The sequence below is a fragment of the Mastigoproctus giganteus genome, chromosome 5, assembly GCF_048544385.1.
Source record: "Mastigoproctus giganteus isolate SK-2022 chromosome 5, ASM4854438v1, whole genome shotgun sequence".
Lineage (NCBI taxonomy): Eukaryota > Metazoa > Arthropoda > Arachnida > Uropygi > Thelyphonidae > Mastigoproctus > Mastigoproctus giganteus.
Genome location: NC_143579.1, coordinates 199,872,762 through 199,890,957, shown reverse-complemented (window position 1 = coordinate 199,890,957; position 18,196 = coordinate 199,872,762). Strand labels below are relative to the sequence as shown.

General features: G+C 35.0%; 2 protein-coding genes across 2 annotated transcripts in view; one reads left to right on the top strand and one right to left on the bottom strand.

Moving 5' to 3' along the window:
- RpL6 (ribosomal protein L6) overlaps positions 1-13,965 on the bottom strand; it is a 41,995-nt gene extending 28,030 nt beyond the window's left edge. Inside the window, exon 1 of the mRNA XM_090373644.1 lies at positions 13,890-13,965. Coding sequence (XP_090229770.1) covers positions 13,890-13,892 — 3 coding nt within the window. The 5' untranslated portion in view covers positions 13,893-13,965. The remainder of the gene's footprint in view (positions 1-13,889) is intronic.
- An 82-nt stretch (positions 13,966-14,047) lies between these two features.
- The window catches only part of LOC150085996 (two pore channel protein 1-like), a 312,161-nt gene continuing 308,012 nt past the window's right edge, over positions 14,048-18,196 (top strand). The window contains exon 1 of the mRNA XM_090374763.1: positions 14,048-14,219. Coding sequence (XP_090230889.1) covers positions 14,048-14,219 — 172 coding nt within the window. The remainder of the gene's footprint in view (positions 14,220-18,196) is intronic.

Here is an 18,196-nt window from a genome sequence, read left to right as displayed (position 1 = left end):
CAAGTTTATAAAGTATCAACAAAACAAAAAAAAAATCTTGCATATCAGTCCATCCCTTCCATTAATTTGTGCACTTCTTTGAATTTATTCACACTGCATATTTCCATAACAATAACCATTCTTCCTTAATTTGAATTTAAGAAAGAGAATAAAATGCCACCAGTACTGAGCTTGCTCAACCCATTCAAAGCCTTAAACATCTTAATCAGATCAACTCAAGTCCTTGTCTCCAGATGCTGCAATTTGCTCAACTAAAACATTTCTTGGTAAGGCCATAAGATCACTTTTATGACCATACCAAGGTCATAAAAGTGAACAGAACCCTGAAAGTAAATTAGTGCCAAGACACAATAATGCAAGGACAGAGAAAGAAACCAGCATAGGAAGAAAAGAAGACAACACAGACTAACAAGGAGGAAATGAAATCACTGAGTGCAGAACTTAAACTCATACATAAAAGGAAACAAGAAAGTGACGAACAGAGACAAGAATAGAGATTAAACGCAAAGCAAGCAGAGGAAAAAAGAAATGCCAGGCATAACATACAGTCCTGTGATAAGACCCCAAGGCTGCAGCCAAGAAAGTTGAAAGAGATCAAAATTTAGTCTGCAAAAACAACCCTCTTTCTCTTCGGTTAACAGTATTAGTAGTGGCAAATAATGCAAGGAAGCAAGCATATAATTACCCATGTCACCTTTTGATCCCTTTGAATTAGGTATACTTTCAAATCTTCAGTTTATAGGATCTTCCCCGAATCTACTTCCCTTAACATACAGTCGAACTCCTAACAAGAGTTTGGTAACTGCAAACAGAGAAGAGTTGATCGGAAATGATGCATTTTATGAGCAACATTTCATGGCAAAAACAATCATGATAGTTAAGAGCTTCACGGGTATAACAAGCAAATCTTTAAGCCATTACAATGAACCATGGCTGAACTGCCATATGATGGTCTAAGATCTATTATTGCTTTGCCAGTTTGACATTTTTCCCTTATCACTTTCCATATCCATGCCAATAGTAATTTACATAAACCCTTTTAATGATTCTCAGAATCTTTTTAATGTGGTATGCTACCACAAAGAGCACAGTCCTCTTTCAGTAGTAATGCAGAAATGTCTGAACCCCCTGTGTGACAAGGGAGGGCATGATAATTCCATATCTACCTCGTTTGAATAAAGCATGCACCCACACTGCAGATGCATGTCTGCATTTAGCTTTGTTTTCTTTCCTCAATCTTTTAATCTTTGTTTGTACTGTACCTCTTCCCTATTGTTATGGTTTCCAAGAACTAGGGAGAGAAATTAACCAATAAAATTTCATTGGTTAAGCTATCAAATCTTTGTGTGCAAATGTATTTTTAAAACTTGGGAGAAAAGAAACACTTGGAATGTTTAAAAACAGTTTTCTTTCTGTAGTTTAGGTTTTATTTATTCAGTTTTTTTTTTACCTTGAATCGGCAGGGAAGAAAAGAAAAATTGACAATCAGCAAGAAAGTTAAAATTATTTGTGACTTAGAGAATTGAACAAAAAAGTTAAGACTGAACTCATCAACTGTGTCAACCATTTGGAAAAATTGGGAAGGAATTACTAATGCTTTTGGAAAAAAAAAAAAAAACAAAAATCGTTGCAAAAAAATTACATAAGTGTGACAAAAGTGATATGGATAATGCTCTTTTGAGTTAGTTTACATTGAAAATAAATTGTATTCCTATTAGGAATACAATTTCTACTGAAACTACAAACTGAAAAATTGGCTCATCAACTTTGATATGCAAATATTGTTTACAATAATGGGTGGCTTGACATATTCAAAAATAGAAATATTATTTATGGTAAGATACGTGGCAAATCTGGTGGTGATTAATAATTGGATTGAAAAATTGTGTAGCCAGATATAAGAAGAGTCTTCTGTGAAGGTGACATTTTTAATGCTCATGAAGCTGGTGTGTTGTTTTTTTTTATTTTTTAAATCACAGAATCTTCATGAAATATGAGTTGCATTTCAGTTTTTATTAAAACTAGGAAGAAATAAGGTTCAGATTTCCCCCTTACATGACCCACAAATTTAAAGATGAAAAGTGCACAGGCAGAAAATTATCCAGAGCGACTGACTGTTCTGATTTGTTCAAATATGAGTGGAACTGGGGAGAAAAAAAAACTCTTGGCAATAGGCAAATCAGAGATATTTTAAGAACATCGAAAATCTGGTAATATACAGGTGGTAACAAAAAAAAAAAAAGGTTGGATAACATCCATTTATGAAGTACATAATTGGGATAAAGAGCTTAAAAAAAAAAAAGGAAAATTTTGCTGATTTTAGACAATTGTCTATTACATTCCATTCTTTTCAATCTTTTTTTTTTTTATGAAAACCCGAAACACGAAAGGTATCAAAACCTATAGTACTTAGTACCATGCATGGGTTGAAGGAGAAGTATGGGGGGGGGGGGGGATGCCAGAAACTTTGCTCTAGAGACTAAACATGGGTTTCACCACTTCAAGCCTCCAATAAGCAAAGTGGTGGTATTTCACCAGTTGATGAAAGTCATCTGCCACCTACTAAACATCAAACTTGTATTCTTAGCACTGAATGCAACTTCAGAAAAACAGGGTTTCGAAAAGCACTCGCCACAGTCTTCTCCAGCGAGGTAGAAGACAGTGTTGAGTGCAGAGGTACTTAACACTTTCTTTGTTTTATCGATCCCAAATTTTGATTTTATCAAAGTAAAAAGATATTGAAGATGAAAGATATTGCTCATAAATTTCACCTTAAAAAAAATAAATAAATAAAACAAAACAAAAGACATTGAAAGACTTCTTAATAATTAAATTATTTATATAGTGCATAAACATATTGAATAAACTGTTAATCACAAGCTATGGTTATTCATTGTTGTTTTTATTCCCTCTTCATCCCATTTCAATACAAAAGTATTGTATATATCTGTGTCACATATGAGATAAATGTAATGAGTAACATGTAGCTACAATAACGGATATAGTGAGTAATATTCTTCAGTCCCTTGGATTTCATTATAACCAAGATTGACTGTAATTGCGTAGATCCCATCCACCCCAGGAACCTTTCTCATGTTAAATGCAACAATCTCTTCTACTTTCCTTTTAAGTTAGCACAAAATTATTTAGCTCCCTGTTAGAATTTGATAAACTTCTGGAATCCCTTTCCCAAAAAATTCCTCATTTGTGAATATTAGACACAAAATATGCATTGTTTGTCAGCAGTCTGAGCAGGATCATCAACAGTTAAACTGGCATCAATTGGACTGATGTCCTTCAATCCCTTCCTTCTACTTTTAACATAAGCAAAGATTCTTTGTTGCTTTTCTCTGCATTCTTCACCAAGACTTCTTATAATCTGCTTTTGCCTAACCTCCTTTGTTACTTGATTACAGACTAATTTATATAAACTATGGACTTCTGTTTCACCTGATAATGTATACCAGTGGTGTGCAAACTATGGGCACAACAACTACAGGGGTTGCAGCAATTTTTAAATAAAATTAGTTAATGTGTACATAAAAGCTAAAAACCTGTTAAAATTATTTTTTCAATACTGAAGGGGTAGAGAACTTACTACTCAAACGAAGTCTGAGATACGAATGAACCCTATTGCCACTATTTTTAGGGTGGTTTCATGTGTGATGCAGGTGGCTTTCTTGTGGGTAATACTTAAAGTGACCAGATCCTTAGAGTGGGACATCTATGGGGGGAGATTTTCAACCTCCCCTAGAAACAATATGGAGTACAAATTTAAAAAAAAATTTATATATAAAAATGTTCACATACAAAATATAAATTAAATACATATACGGTACTTATTTGAACTAAACTTATAAAATAAAATATGACAAAAAAAAAAAAAAGCTTATACAATATTTGTGTTTTGGTCCCCCACTCCACAGAAGGGCTGAAATTCAGTATATGGTACCAGCATGGTACACTATGCAACGAACAGAAGGTTGCGTGAAGAACGTGAACTGAGAAAAATTGTTGTAATTATAAGGGGGGGGGGGAGAAAAAACCCACTTATTGGAGGGGGTCATGTTTTTATTCGATTTTCATTTTGTGTTTAGTGAAATAAAGGTTAGTTTTTTTTTTGTGAAATAATAATAAAAATACATACTTCTTTTAACAAGAGAAATTAAATAATATAATTAAATATATTTTTCCGATGAGTAAATTTTTCTTAAATAATTTCATTATTTGCTATTTATTTGTAAAACTCTTCACACGAATTAGCAAAATTTCACTTAACTTGTACTATTTCTTTCAGCTCCTCTACAGTCAGCCATGTTTTTGTTGATGTCCACAGCTTATTTACTACTGAAAAAAAAAAAAAAAACTGTTGTGCCATTAGTTACCGCCAAACAATGCAAATCATTTGCATTATGTTTGCCATTAAGTATGGAGGCTACATGTCCAATCCGGGACAGCAATGCTTTTGCAATGCAGGGCAAACAACTGAAATCCGGGATGTCTGGTCACTTTAGTAATATGCCTTAATTTGCTTACTTGCTATGGGGACACAGAAAGCAGCTGACAAATGCGACTTCTCAGTATGTATTAATACTTCTCAACTGCTGAACCGTAATCCCTTTAGCTCTTAATTCATTTTTCCTACAGCAAAAATTTCTGAAATTGCCCAAAGGCCAGAGGTGTGAATATACAGTGGCAGTAAATAGCCTGCTTCATATCTGGTACTTTCACATCAACCTGGATGTGTTTTTTATTCTTATGGTACTTTTTATATTATCATTATTTTTAAGAAGAAAAATTACATTTTTATGTTTTACCATGGACAATTGGGTAATCAGAACAAAATGGTCGAGGAGTGAAACAACATTGCTACAGATACTTCAGAAGCTGAAAGGGTAGGAAATGTATCATGTGAAAATCTGGACACTAATGTTATTTCAAGTGTAGTGCAACGACCAATTTCTGGTAGAGAGCCATCATATTCCAAATAAAAAAGAATGAAAAAGAATAGACAATATCAAGAAGAATTTATGAAGTACTGCTTTGCTTACAGTGTTGTTGATGATGAGCAACATCCTTTGTGTGTAATATGTTACGAAAAAAAAATAGCTAACGAAAGCATGAAACCTATTAAATTAAAAAAATAGACACATCATCCAGAGCTAATGAAAAATACTGAATCCTTTTCAAAAGACACGCCAACACCATACAAGGTCTAAAATATTTCATGAAGAAACATATGGCAGTTCCTTGCAGAGCTTTAAGAGCAATCATTGGATGTTTCATATTTAATAGGTAAAAAATTGAAATCACAACTGCTGCTGAATCTCTTGTTCTGCCTGCTGCAATAAAAATGACTTCAATTACGCATGGAGAAAAGTACAGCAATGATTTATATACCATTCCTCTATCCAGAGACAGTCTTGCGGCGTATTACAATTATCGCAGACAACATAAAATTCAGTTTATTAAATCATTTGAGACAGTCCAATTTTTACAATACAGTTAGATGAATCCACAAATATTTCAAACCTTGCTCAATTTATTGTATATATCGGATACTGCTACGAGGGAGATGAGGATTTTCTATTTTGAAAAGCTTTGAAATGAAGAACAACGGGCCAGAAGATTTTTGATGTTATAAATATTTTCTTTCAAACATATAATCTAATGTGGAACAACTTGTGTTGTGATTTGTACTGATGACTGCATTAAATAAAAAAGGTTTAAAATTATAGATTGTATTTTAAAATTGTTTATCGGATAAAAAAAGAGAACCTCGCTCAATACTTAGTGATAAAGTTGAAACTTTCAAAGGGGAGCTTAATCTTTGGAAAACCAAATTTGAGTGTAATAATACTGAAATGTCCCATGCTTTTCTGATTTTTGTTATAATACTGACATTTTAGAATTTAGGGATATCACTGCCACCCATCTAACAATGCTAATTAAGAATTTTTCCAAATGATTTGATGTGTCTCCAGAAAAAAACGTATTGGATTCAGTGATCTCTTTGCTTTTGATATTTCTTCATGTCCCGAAATTACCATTCAGCAAAAGGAAGATCTTATTGACCTGTCATCTGATAAACGCTTCTTTCAAGATGACAACTTGTGAAAAAAAATTGTCTCTCTTAGAGATGAGTATCAAGAATTATTGAAAATGGCGATACAAACACTGCTACCTTTCAGGTCTACATATTTATGAGAGGTTGGTTTCTCAAAATTAATAGCATTAAAAACAAAAAAGGGTTCCAGACTTGATCCAGAAGATGACATGAGATTAGTAATTTCAAATATTGCATCAAATATGGACCAAATATTATTGGTTATCCAGGCTCGTCCTCATTAATTATTTTGTTATCTTAATTGAAGAATGATGTTTTTGCTATATTCAATTAAAATATTAAACAATTATTTTAATGTGTAAATTAAAATGGAAACAATTTTTTTATCCCTTTCTCAGTACTTAAATAAAATTTTCTACTACATAATTTACAAAATTTACATTTTTCTTCTCTAAAAATCTGGTCATCCTACCTTGGGGTTTACATTTGGGGGGGGGGGGGGGGGGGGGGGGGGTCAATCAATTTTATATTTAATAAAGGGGGCCGGGAGTGAAAAGGTTTGCACCCCACTGATTTATACACATCTAATGCATTTTTCTTCTCTGTCACAAGTCTCATCAGTTCATCTAACATCCATTCAGATCTAAGCCTAGAACAGTATTTCTTTGTTTGTACGAAAAGCCTAGTGGCAATTCCCCGGATCCTTCCCATTTAGAATTTGCTGTCTGTTGGCAACATCATAAGATGGTCCCATTACATAGAATTTAAAAACTGTCCAAGACCACTGGAGTCACCCTTACAAAAGCCCTTCCCTATACCCTTGACAGTAATTGTCTTTAAGTAATTCCCACATCAATACATTACGATAACTGCTATCCAGTGGATCTTTTACTTGCAGATTCTTAATGCATGAAAAATCACTGCTGATAATCAGATCATGAGTATTGCTTCCTGTTGCCTCTCTAACATGCTGCTGTAGAAAACAGTCATCCAATGAATACACAAAAACCTTGCTAGTATGCGAGTGATCAACCCCCAAGTTCCAGTCAATATCTGAAAAATAGAAAATCCTCCATTGACAATTTCATTTACTAGCACACTATTTTTCTGTATAGTGTATGTTCCATTCATCAGTCATTTGACCTATAACACACTCCCACCTTCATTTTTGTTTTCCCAGTGCTTACGTCATGCCAAATTGATTCAATATCAAACTAGCTACCCATGCCCATGTGGATACACCACCTTAGATTTATTATGCTTTCTTTTAACTAAGAGCATAAGTCCTCCTTTCCTGTCTATCCTTTCTATATGGTGTACTCACAATATTCAAAATCTACATCACTTATACCTGAGTGACATTATGTCTCAAATATCCTATGATGTTTGCATTTGATGACAAAATCAGCAATTCAAATTTATATACAATGCTCTTAGCATTATTTACATGTGCCTGTTCTTAGTCTTAGTTACCCAAATAACATCCTATGTATTTATTTGTTTATGATTACTCACAGAAGCACTTGAAATACCAGATACCTTGCTTTCTAGGCTGCTACACATTCCAATAGAAGCAGTGAAAGAATCAGTTTCAGCTCTGCCTGCAGCTCTAGTAAATCTATTAATATGTTATCCTCCCAAGCTAGCATCCGTGCAAATGCACCCCTTCTATTTAAGTGTACATCATCCCTGTAAAAAGTCTCTTCTGTTAACAGCCACGGAGCACACTGAAAATAATTCTACCATGTGAGCATTGCAGTCTTTTCAGGACTGAATTGATTGACAAAGGATCTCACAATATGTACTTGCTCCAACATGTCTAGACAGAATTGGAGACTCAAATTTAATCCTAACTCGTGGCCTTTCCCCCAACACTTCCCTGTACTTGTTAAGTCCTCAGACTCCTTAAATCCCCTACTCTTAATATCATTAGTGCCAACATTTACAACAATATCACCTTTCATGCCATTAAAAGATGTATCTGCTCAACATCATCTACTTTCCCCGGCAGACATATCCTGGTCCTATTCCACCTATCCTTTCTGCACAAATTATTTCCAGTTTCCCTGACAATAGCTATCTCCTATGGGACCAGTGCATTCTGACTTGGGGATTGCCTAAAAATAAAGTAAAATGGTAATAATTGTCATTGCAATGTAACAGTTTTACTTTTGCAATATTCATAAATCTATTCACTCCCTCCCAAAAAAGATAAATAGGATCATTCATAATTTGGGTTATAATGAAACTTTCATTAACTACTAATTATCTTTTTTTGGGGGGGGGGGGATAGATTTATGAATATTGCAGAAGTAAAACTGTTACATTGCAATGACAATTATTACCATTTTACTTTATTTTTAGGTAATCCCCAAGTCAGATTGCACTGGTCCCATAGGAGATAGCTATTGTCAGGGAAATTGGAAATAATTTGTGCAGAAAGGTGGAATAGGACCAGGATATGTCTGCCTGGGGAAAAGTAGATGATGAGCAGATCTTTTAATGGCATGGAAAGGCCTAGCCAAACTAGTGGTTGATTGGCTTATTTGTAATACTTCCTAGATCTATTTGACCCTTGGCCATTTAAAAGCTTCTTTCTGTCTTCTGCTCCTGAAGCTACCAAGTCACTGCTTCGACTAGGTGCAGGTTTATTTTTTTTTTTTTTTTGTAAACTGAAAGATTACTGGGGCATTTTAAAATAATACAATTGACCACTATAAATAAAGATTTAGAAAACAGTAAAGAGCCGCTTACACTGATAAGTGAAATGAGATGTCAGCAGAACAGTAGCTCCTTAAATATCTTAAATAAAAGGAAGTGTTCTATCTGCTATAACAATGTAGGAAGGCAGTATCAGAGAACTAATTACTAATACTAAGTCTCTTTCTTAACCTTCCAAATATTAAAAAAAAAAAAAAAAAAATTCTGGAAAATTCACATACACAAACGGACTATGCCCACTAAAAAAGAAAGGTTTAACTATATAATGGGGGGTTATAAAATAAGTTTCTATATTCAGAAGACCCTAGTGTCAAAATGGTTAGAGATAGCGTTATGAAAATTGGTGGATGTCATTTAGGGTATGGGGAAGCGATTTGTAGAAGGAAGGAAAAAAAAAAAAAGTTCAATTTCTGCCACCAGGGGAGAAATTGGCACTGTAAACATGAGATGGAATACTTATTATATTTTAATATCAGAACTTGGAAATGCTCAGATATTGTTCTATGTGCTTTCCTTCGCTTGAGATGACATTTTGAAAACGGAGGACTGCGTATGACACGGTTTCACGTAGCATCTCATTGGGAATGTTGGCTACATGCTGTTTAATGCATGCTTTCGAACTGACAAGTGCGTGTGTGCAGCCATGGTAAACTGTCTTTCAGGTATCCCCACAGCCAGAAACCACAGGGATTGAGATCTGCTGATTGGGCTGGCCAGAACTGCAGAAAGTCTCTAGAAATGATACGATCATTTCTGAATATTGAACGGAGCAGTTTCTTCACTTGTCGACCAACATGGGGAGGGGCACCATCTTGCATGAACTCCAAGCATTGCCTTTCTTGCAGAGCGGAAATAATGTGATCTCTTAGAAGAGCATAGTACCGTGCCCTAGTTGCCATACACCTTACGGGGCCATGAGATGTAGCCTCAAAGAAAAATGGTCCAATTATAAACTCTGCTGTGAATCCACACCAGACTGCAATGCATGGACTTTGTAGTGGTCTTTCATGCACAGCAGATGGGTGAGAAGTTCCCTATATTCGGCAGTTTTCTGCCCCACAAAGAGTGACATGTGCCTCATCATTCGAGCCCATGTATTGTTAAGTTCTATATGAGCCAGAAATCATAGAGCAAAGTCTATTCGTTGTTGCTGATCACAAGACTAGTTCTTGCACTACGTGAATCTTGTACGGAACCAGGGTAAAATTATTCGAAGCACTTTACGTACAGTAGACCAAGGAAGGTTCAAGTCTCTTGACACACCTCTGGTACTGCTGACTGGTAGTGTTTTGCATACTGACCTGAAGGTCACTGCAACCGCCACTTCATCCACTACCTGCATTACAATATATGGTCATCCCCTGCCTGGAATTACACCTAACTCCCCAGTCACTTAAAATTTCTTCATTAGTTTTCGAAGCCCCACTAACATCAAAGGTCCTTGACGCAAACCTTTAAGTTTCCGATATTCACGTAGTGCTGCATTAGCATTATTATTCTGGTAGAAGTTTTACTAAAAGAGCACATTACTTTTTTGAAAGAGCCATAATAGTCATTGACAGCTTTCTGCTTTTATCTAACAGCATGTAATTTGCGTAAGCAGTGTCTCTTAAAAGTAAACGACAACCTTTACATGTGTGAAGTGAAGTTCCCCCTGGTGGTGAAAACTTGGGCTAATCCCCCCCCCACTACAAATCTCTTCCCCACACCCACCAATTTTCACAGCACTAACTAACCGTTTTGACACCAGGGTCTCCTGAATAGGGACTTATTTTATAACCACCCAGAACTTAGCAATGTACACAGCAATACATCAATATGTTTAGTGCAATTCTAAATGAGTTCCTCTTAGATAGCAGTAGGGCAACTTGTATTTTGAAATATGGTATAGTTTCGGAAAATGAAATTATTTTGCGAAACTATAATAGACAGTACAAAAAACAGTCGATCACTCATGCATAACCAACAAAAAATTCAACAATCAATCAGAAACTTAAATTTTATATATAATTTTTTATTAATAAATTTTAAATGTTACAGGTGCAAATTATCTTTCACTTACGTGAGTTTATTAAATGCTACATAAATTCCCCTAGTTAACTGACCATCATATCTTTAGATGTTCCATTTATTCATTTGACATTAGCCTTTGCTCTTCTGCAATAGTTCTGCTGATCCCACATCTATGATACTGTTGATTACAAGGAGCAAGTGGCACTATCTCTTTTTTTCACAAAGGTAAAATTTTGATTCAACATTATACATTCCAAATATCCAAGTTTGCTTGCCAAGATTTATTCCATAATGGTATTTTGGATTGACTATTATGATTCATCAATCTGAACAGCTTGTCCCAAGCAGTCTCCTAATTTAAGGGGTTCTAGAAACTTCCAAGAACAAAGGTTTCTAATGTGACCTGACAAGATGTTTCAAAAGTTGCTATATCTCTGCAATAATACATTAAATATGTGGTTTCCATAAGTGAAATTTCTGAACTTGCAAAACAGTTCTTCAGCATTGATTGCTTGGATCACTTTGGATAAAGCAAGATAACCACACAGCTTCGTTTTCACCAGTAATAAACTATATGGTTGATTACAGGGTAAACAACTTCTTGTAAGATTACATAAGTACACTTTCATTATTTTATAAATCTTTATCCATTCGTAACAAGTGATAATTTAATATTAAACCAACCTTCCAGACTCCTTAAAAGAAAAACACAAATTACAATGCAAGAAAACAAGGGACATCTTCCAATCAGTGGCCAGTCAGCAGTACAAAGATCAGTCTTCGAGAAGCAGAAAGCTGTTCCCTGTATCTGATACAACTTTGTACAAAAAAGCTTCTCTAAACAATAGAGAAGTGCTGATTAAGCAGTGCAATACCTAGATAACTCATGAAGGTGGCCATTGTTTATAGTGACTCTTTATACAGAATGAAAGACAGTATACATAAGGGGACCTAAATTTAAATTACCATTTTCTCTTTTCAAATCCAGAAATAAAATAGCTTGAATATGGATAATAAAGATATACTGGTCTGTATTTCCCAAAACAGAACTCAGATGAAATTAGTTATATTATAATATTAATTCAATTACAAATAATTATTAAATTATATGGAAGTTAGAGGAATAACCTGTCCTCTCATGTTTTTCCTACAGACAGCAGGATTTAAATTGCTCTTAGTTAATGCAACAAACTGCTTTCACAAGTTGAAATTTTTTTTTTTTTTTTTTTATGTAAACCCCAAACACGAGCGGTATCAGAACCTATAGTACTTAGTAATGTGCTTGGGTTGGAGGTTGAGAAGACGAAAGAAGATATTTGTTGATATTGGACTTGAACTTCTGTAGACTGTAATTTTCAGGAAAAACATATGAAGGAAGGTTGTTCCAGAAAACGGCAGTTGAATGAGTCCCATCTTATATGCAAAAAGAATTCTTCTGTTCCAATGCTTATCTTTGAAGACACTAGATTTTTAGGCAAGATCACATATTTATATAAGGGATTACCCTTGCAATCTCTCTTGGCATAAGCACATCACAAATATTGCTTCCTCTGTATCTAAAAACCTGGATTTTCTCTTTCGCTCTTGTCAGTTTTCTTCCAAACAGCTGCTCACTCTTTACAAATCTTAAATCCACCCTACTATGGAATATTGTTCCCACACCTTGGGCGGTCCCCCCCCCCCCCATAACCTCTCTCAAGCTCCTCGATTCCATTCAAAAGATGGTTAGGTTAATTAATGACCATCTCTAACCAAGTATCTCCAATCTCTGTCTCATAGGCATTCTTTTTCTGCTATATGCCTTTTGTAGATACTTCCACGGGTGCTATTCTTCTGAATTTGCTCTTATAATTTCTGCTCTCTTCCAAACCAGTCAAATGCATACCATAGCCAGTCAGCATCCTTTTACCATTCAACTTCTGTTTACTGGAACAACCTTCCTTCATAGGTTATTTACAATCTACAGAAATTCAAGTCTAACGTCAACAAGCATCTTCTCAACCCATGCACAGTACTAAGTACTATTGGTTCTATAATTTTTTGCCTTTTCAGTGAGATGAAAACAGTGATCAATTATTATTATTTTTTAACCTCAATTAAAAAATAACAAACAAAAACACAATAAAAATGTTTTTAAGTATTTAAGATTACAGGCTACTGGCAAAATTTTTGCAAGATGTAGACAAAATGTGAATGTCTGCATTTTTGTCAGCTGTTCGCATTTTTTTTTTTTTTTTTTTTGTTAGTTGTTGGCGCATCAGCTTCTATGCACCTCACAAAGTTTTTTTTTTTTTTTTTTGCATTTTACTGTGATTCAAGCCCGAGGCGGGAATCGAACCCGCGACCTTTGGATTGCCAGGCATGCACTTTACCTACCTGGCTAGCTCGGTCGGCTTGTTCGCATCTACGAAAAATTATACACGTGTCGTTGGCGTCTGGCAGATGCCACGTGGGAACGGGACTAGCCATAAAAAAAAAAAAAAAAAAGTTTTTGCCTGCCTAGGGTCTGTTAAACACCAAACAAAACATTCAAGTCTCTTAATTCATAATATATCAAAATGAAAACAGAAAATGCTGTATAACCAGTTGGAGAATATTGGTGGGCAAAAGTATACGGCAGGATTGACTTCATTCACAAAAAAAAAAAAAAAAAAAAGTGGAGTCTACCAGACGCTATACAAGCAGCTGAAGGTAAAAAAAAAAACAATAAAAAAAAAAAAACAACAAAAAAAAAAAACATTGAGCTACCAAGAAGCATTACTGTGTTCGATTAAATAAATTCAAAAATGCTAATTAAAATAAACATCCGCAGTAAAAATATCAATTCTGAAAACTATCCACTCAGCTCAATATCAAACTCATTCAATGTGAGTATTGTATGGAGCGGCAGGACACGCTATGAGTTGCATGAAATTAGGCTTACAACCACATATAATAAGTTTTTGTCTACAATACTCACATTCCTTACATAAAAAATAATACAATATATTCGATATTCAGAATAAATATTACAACACGATTAAGAATAATACGCCGATGTGGCACAAAATGCTGATATTACACAGATTGAAATGAGCTAATAACTTACCATCGACACTTCAACAACCTTGGCTAAAAAAGATTTTATTTCTCCGCTTAGAACGCCACCTAACTCTCACAATTTCTCAACTAACGCGAGAAAGGAGAAACAGTGGGCGACATCTATCTGTCACAAAAGTAAGTACTTTATATAAACTGAGTAACAATATGGCAGCAGATGGAGTAGAGTGTGCAACTATTCTGAGTGATAATAAAGTTAATTCATCTTCTCATTTAAGATGTGAAGAAGAAGCTTGTGCAGAATCTAATGGAGGAAGCTTCTCTCTTATTTCCTCCCAAGAAATTGAGCATCCGGAATTGCCCTATGCTCGTACATTTAGTAAGTATTTTAACCTGTATAATTAAATAGGCAAGTACGGTACTTAAAACGAATCGTTTTCTATCTTTTTAAACTACATAGTTAAGTATAACCCCATAAGTTTAAAAAGAGATGCGATGTGATTAAATGATGTGAACGGCTCCCACTTTTCAGTTTGTAACTAGCAGATTGGAGGATGGGGATCTGTACTGTAAAAAGTGTTTCCTTTCTTCTACCAAATCCGTTACAATTTGGCAGTTGGACAAAAAAAAATAAATAAAAAAAAAATAAAAATGAATAACAAATAAATAAATGATTTTAGAGATAAGTAATTCGTAATTTATGGTTGCTTCTTTGCTAATTCACATTTATTATCTCTAGCTATAGGGTCAATATTTGGTGGGCAGCTGTGATCTCGTATGATCAGTGAGACTAAAAGAACGGCATGGAACAGAAATTCTCATGTGACATCCATTAGAGACAGTTTATTGCTTTATTTATTCTAGCCATTTTTTTAAATGGAAAACAGTTTCTTTTGATTTTAGGCACTTCAGCAACTCATGCCATATTGTGCTATTTGTGTATCTTTGTGTTTATTCATGGGCCGATTTGCATGGAGGATTTAAAGGGGATTTTAACTTCCCAGATATTGACAGGTACTTGTGGGTTGGTCACTCACACACTAGTCAGACTTGTCGATTTATTGGATGATTGTTTTCTGCAGCAGCATGTTCGAGAGGCAACCAGAGAGAGTAATACTCTTGATCTGGTTATCAGCAGTGATCGTTTGTGTATTAAGAATTTGCAGATAAAGGAACCACTAGGTGGCAGTGATCACAGTGTACTGATGTGGGATTTACTTAAAGATATAATTACCATCAGGGGTAAAGGAAAGGGTTTTTGCTTCCGTAAAGGTGAGTACAGTGGTCTCAGACGGTTTTAAAACAGTGGGATCAACTGGCGATGTTACCAACAGTAAATTCAAAGTGGGAAGCATTCAAGGAATTAATCATGGATGCTACGAAAAGTTTCATACCTATTAAGGAATATTGTTCGAGGTTTAGGCCTAAACGGTTATCAAATGAACTAATGAGACTCGTAACAGAGAAGAAAAATGCATGGGGATGCATATAAATTATCAAGCGACTCAGAAGCCTATGGCAGATATAAGCTAGTCTGTAATCAGGTCACAAAGGAGGTTAGGCAGGCGAAGGCAGATTACAAGAAATCCTTGGCAAAAGATGCTGAGAAAAACAGCAGGGATTTGCTGTTTTTCTTAGCATCTTTTGCAGTGCAGACAGGCTGTCAGGGCAGGTCATGGGGTTTTGTCAATGATATATAGGAATTTTGCTAGCAGGGAAAAGGAGGTGACTGTCCCTCTGTATAAGGCAATGGTCAGGCCACGCCTTGAGTACTGCATACAGGTCTGGAGGCCTCATTTTAGGAAGGATGTCGATATGCTTGAGCTTGTACACAGAAAGGCAACAAGATTGGTGAGGGGAATGAAAGGATCCTCTTACCAAGAGAGGCTTAAGTTCTGCAAATTGCAGTGGCTGGAGACTAGGCACCTGTGTGGTGATCTGATTGAGGTGTATAAGGCCTTGAATGGGTTGAGCACGCTGAATTCTGATGGGATCCTTCCACTTGTTCAGATTACGAACCTAAGGGGGCATAAATTCAAATTAAGAAAAGACAGATGTAGAATAGATGTGCGGAAATTTGCCTTTAGCCAGCAGGTGGTTAATTGCTGGAACAAACTTCCATCTGTCGTTGTGGAAGTTGATAGGTTGAATAAATTTAAGGAGGAACTGGACAGGCATTTCGAGGGAATGGTGTGATTTTTTTTTTTTTTTTTTGGCTGAAACTGCATAAGCTCATACACTTGCTTTCTTGCATCACATGCCGCTACTACTACTACAAGATGCACGACCTGAAAAACTCGGTGTAACTCACTGGAAAAAATCCTAACCTCCTAAATAAAAAAAAAAATTCCTTTAACTGCAGAATGGAGTATTTATATTTCAGTAAAACAGAAGTACAGTAAACCCCCGCTATTCGCGGTCTCTGATTTAATATAAAATGAAACCTAAAAAAATGTGAATTTTAAAGCGCCGTGAACATTTTCCGCCATAAAAAAAACATGGGCGTGGCTAAAATTATCTTTCCCGGTCAAAACAGCACTCAGTGGGTGGGGGGGAAGAGGGGTGACAAAATCGCGAGCGTGGATGTTTCTCGCTAATCCTTGTTCAGTATTTGTTATGGAAGGTTTCATCGTTTGCTTTTAATTTATATGCTTATAAATTGATATGCTTACAAAAGTGATAAATCTACCGTTTTGCAGTGTAAAACAGACTTTTTGGAGTGTGTTAACGGAAGAAAGTGACTTTATTGTGGACAAGTTCTTTCTAACCCGTACAAAAATATGGCTACGAATAACAAGGGAAATGTGAAAAGATCAAAGAAGGTGATGACATTAGCGAATAAAATTGAGTTATTAGACAAAATTTCTAATGGTGAAAGTGTCTCCTTGGTGGCAAAACATTATAAAATCAATGAGTCAACAGTACGATCAATCAAGAAATCGGGAAAAAAAATCTGCCGTAGTGTCCGTGAAAACGCACTAATTGCTTCAAAAATTTGCTCTAACTCGTGATGTTAAATTAGAAAAAATGGAAAAAGCTTTAAATCTGTGGATAGAAGACCGAACTCAAAATAAAATTCCGTTAAGTTCACTCATCATTCGTGAAAAGGCAAAACTCCTTTATCAACACTTTAGCGAAACTGGTGATAGCACTGGCGGGATAAGTTTTTTAGCTAGCAAAGACGTTGGTTTGAAAGATTTGTTTCAAATTTCTAATAAATATTACATTTAATATTATATTGTTTCTTATTTTAATTTCGATGCCATATGCTTGCATTTCACTATGTACTGTCTATGTACATAGTCATATTATAAAGGTACATATAATACATACACAGACAAAATTTTTAGACTAGTTTTTCTTATATATTTCATACTTTGGAACGGAACCCCTTTATTACTATGGGAGCCATAATTCAGTATTCGCGTTTTCGGTATTCGCGGCATTTCTCAGGAACGTATACTGTATTATTGAAATGCATAGTAATCTATGATGCAGACAAGGAAATTAGAAAACATGCCTGTGTTCCTAAAAAAAAATTGAAAAATGTGAATTTGTGTGTACATAATGAAACAAACCCCAACTGGTATCAAATGTTTTTACAGCTTGCAGTTGGCATGGCAATATTGATGAAATTCAGAATGCATTCATTAACATATTGTCACAGTGTATCACATCCATTTTGTAGATCAATAATGTGAAGTTTACACTTAGAATTTGGAAAACAGGTTGGACAGTTTGGTACCAGTAGTGATTTATTATTTTCCCTGTATACACTAATTCATACATATATTACAACTTTCTTGTCTGAGTTAGCAGTAACTATTTACTTTAGTAATGTGGTGGTGTTACCAAAATATATTGCAAATACTCCATTCTGCGGTTAAAGGTATTTTTGCTTTTTTTTTATCTTATGTTCCTTTTCATCTGTATTTACATGTAGATATGCCTTTTTGCAGCATTATGGTAAATGAAAAAAATATATATTCTTTCACATAGGTGCACATAGTTTTAAATTTGTATTCTAACTCTGCTGCTTTTAATGGCAACAGTGGCAGATGCTACTATTTGCCATTTCAGGAATGCTACTGTTGTGGTTAGGGAAGCTTGTACAACTTACTACCAAAAAGTCTAGGAACTTTTAATACTTGCATTAAAAAAAAAAATGTAAAACTGTGCATCACCTCATCAGACTTTTTTTTTTTTTTTTTTTTTTTCAAACCTCCTCTATTAATCCATTCTTAAATGAATGGAAAGTCTCTCCATGAATTTTGGTCTTAGTTTGCTGAGTAATATGCATCAGCTTGTGATGAAATTATTATACAGTCTCTGGGACTTTATATGCAAGAATTATTG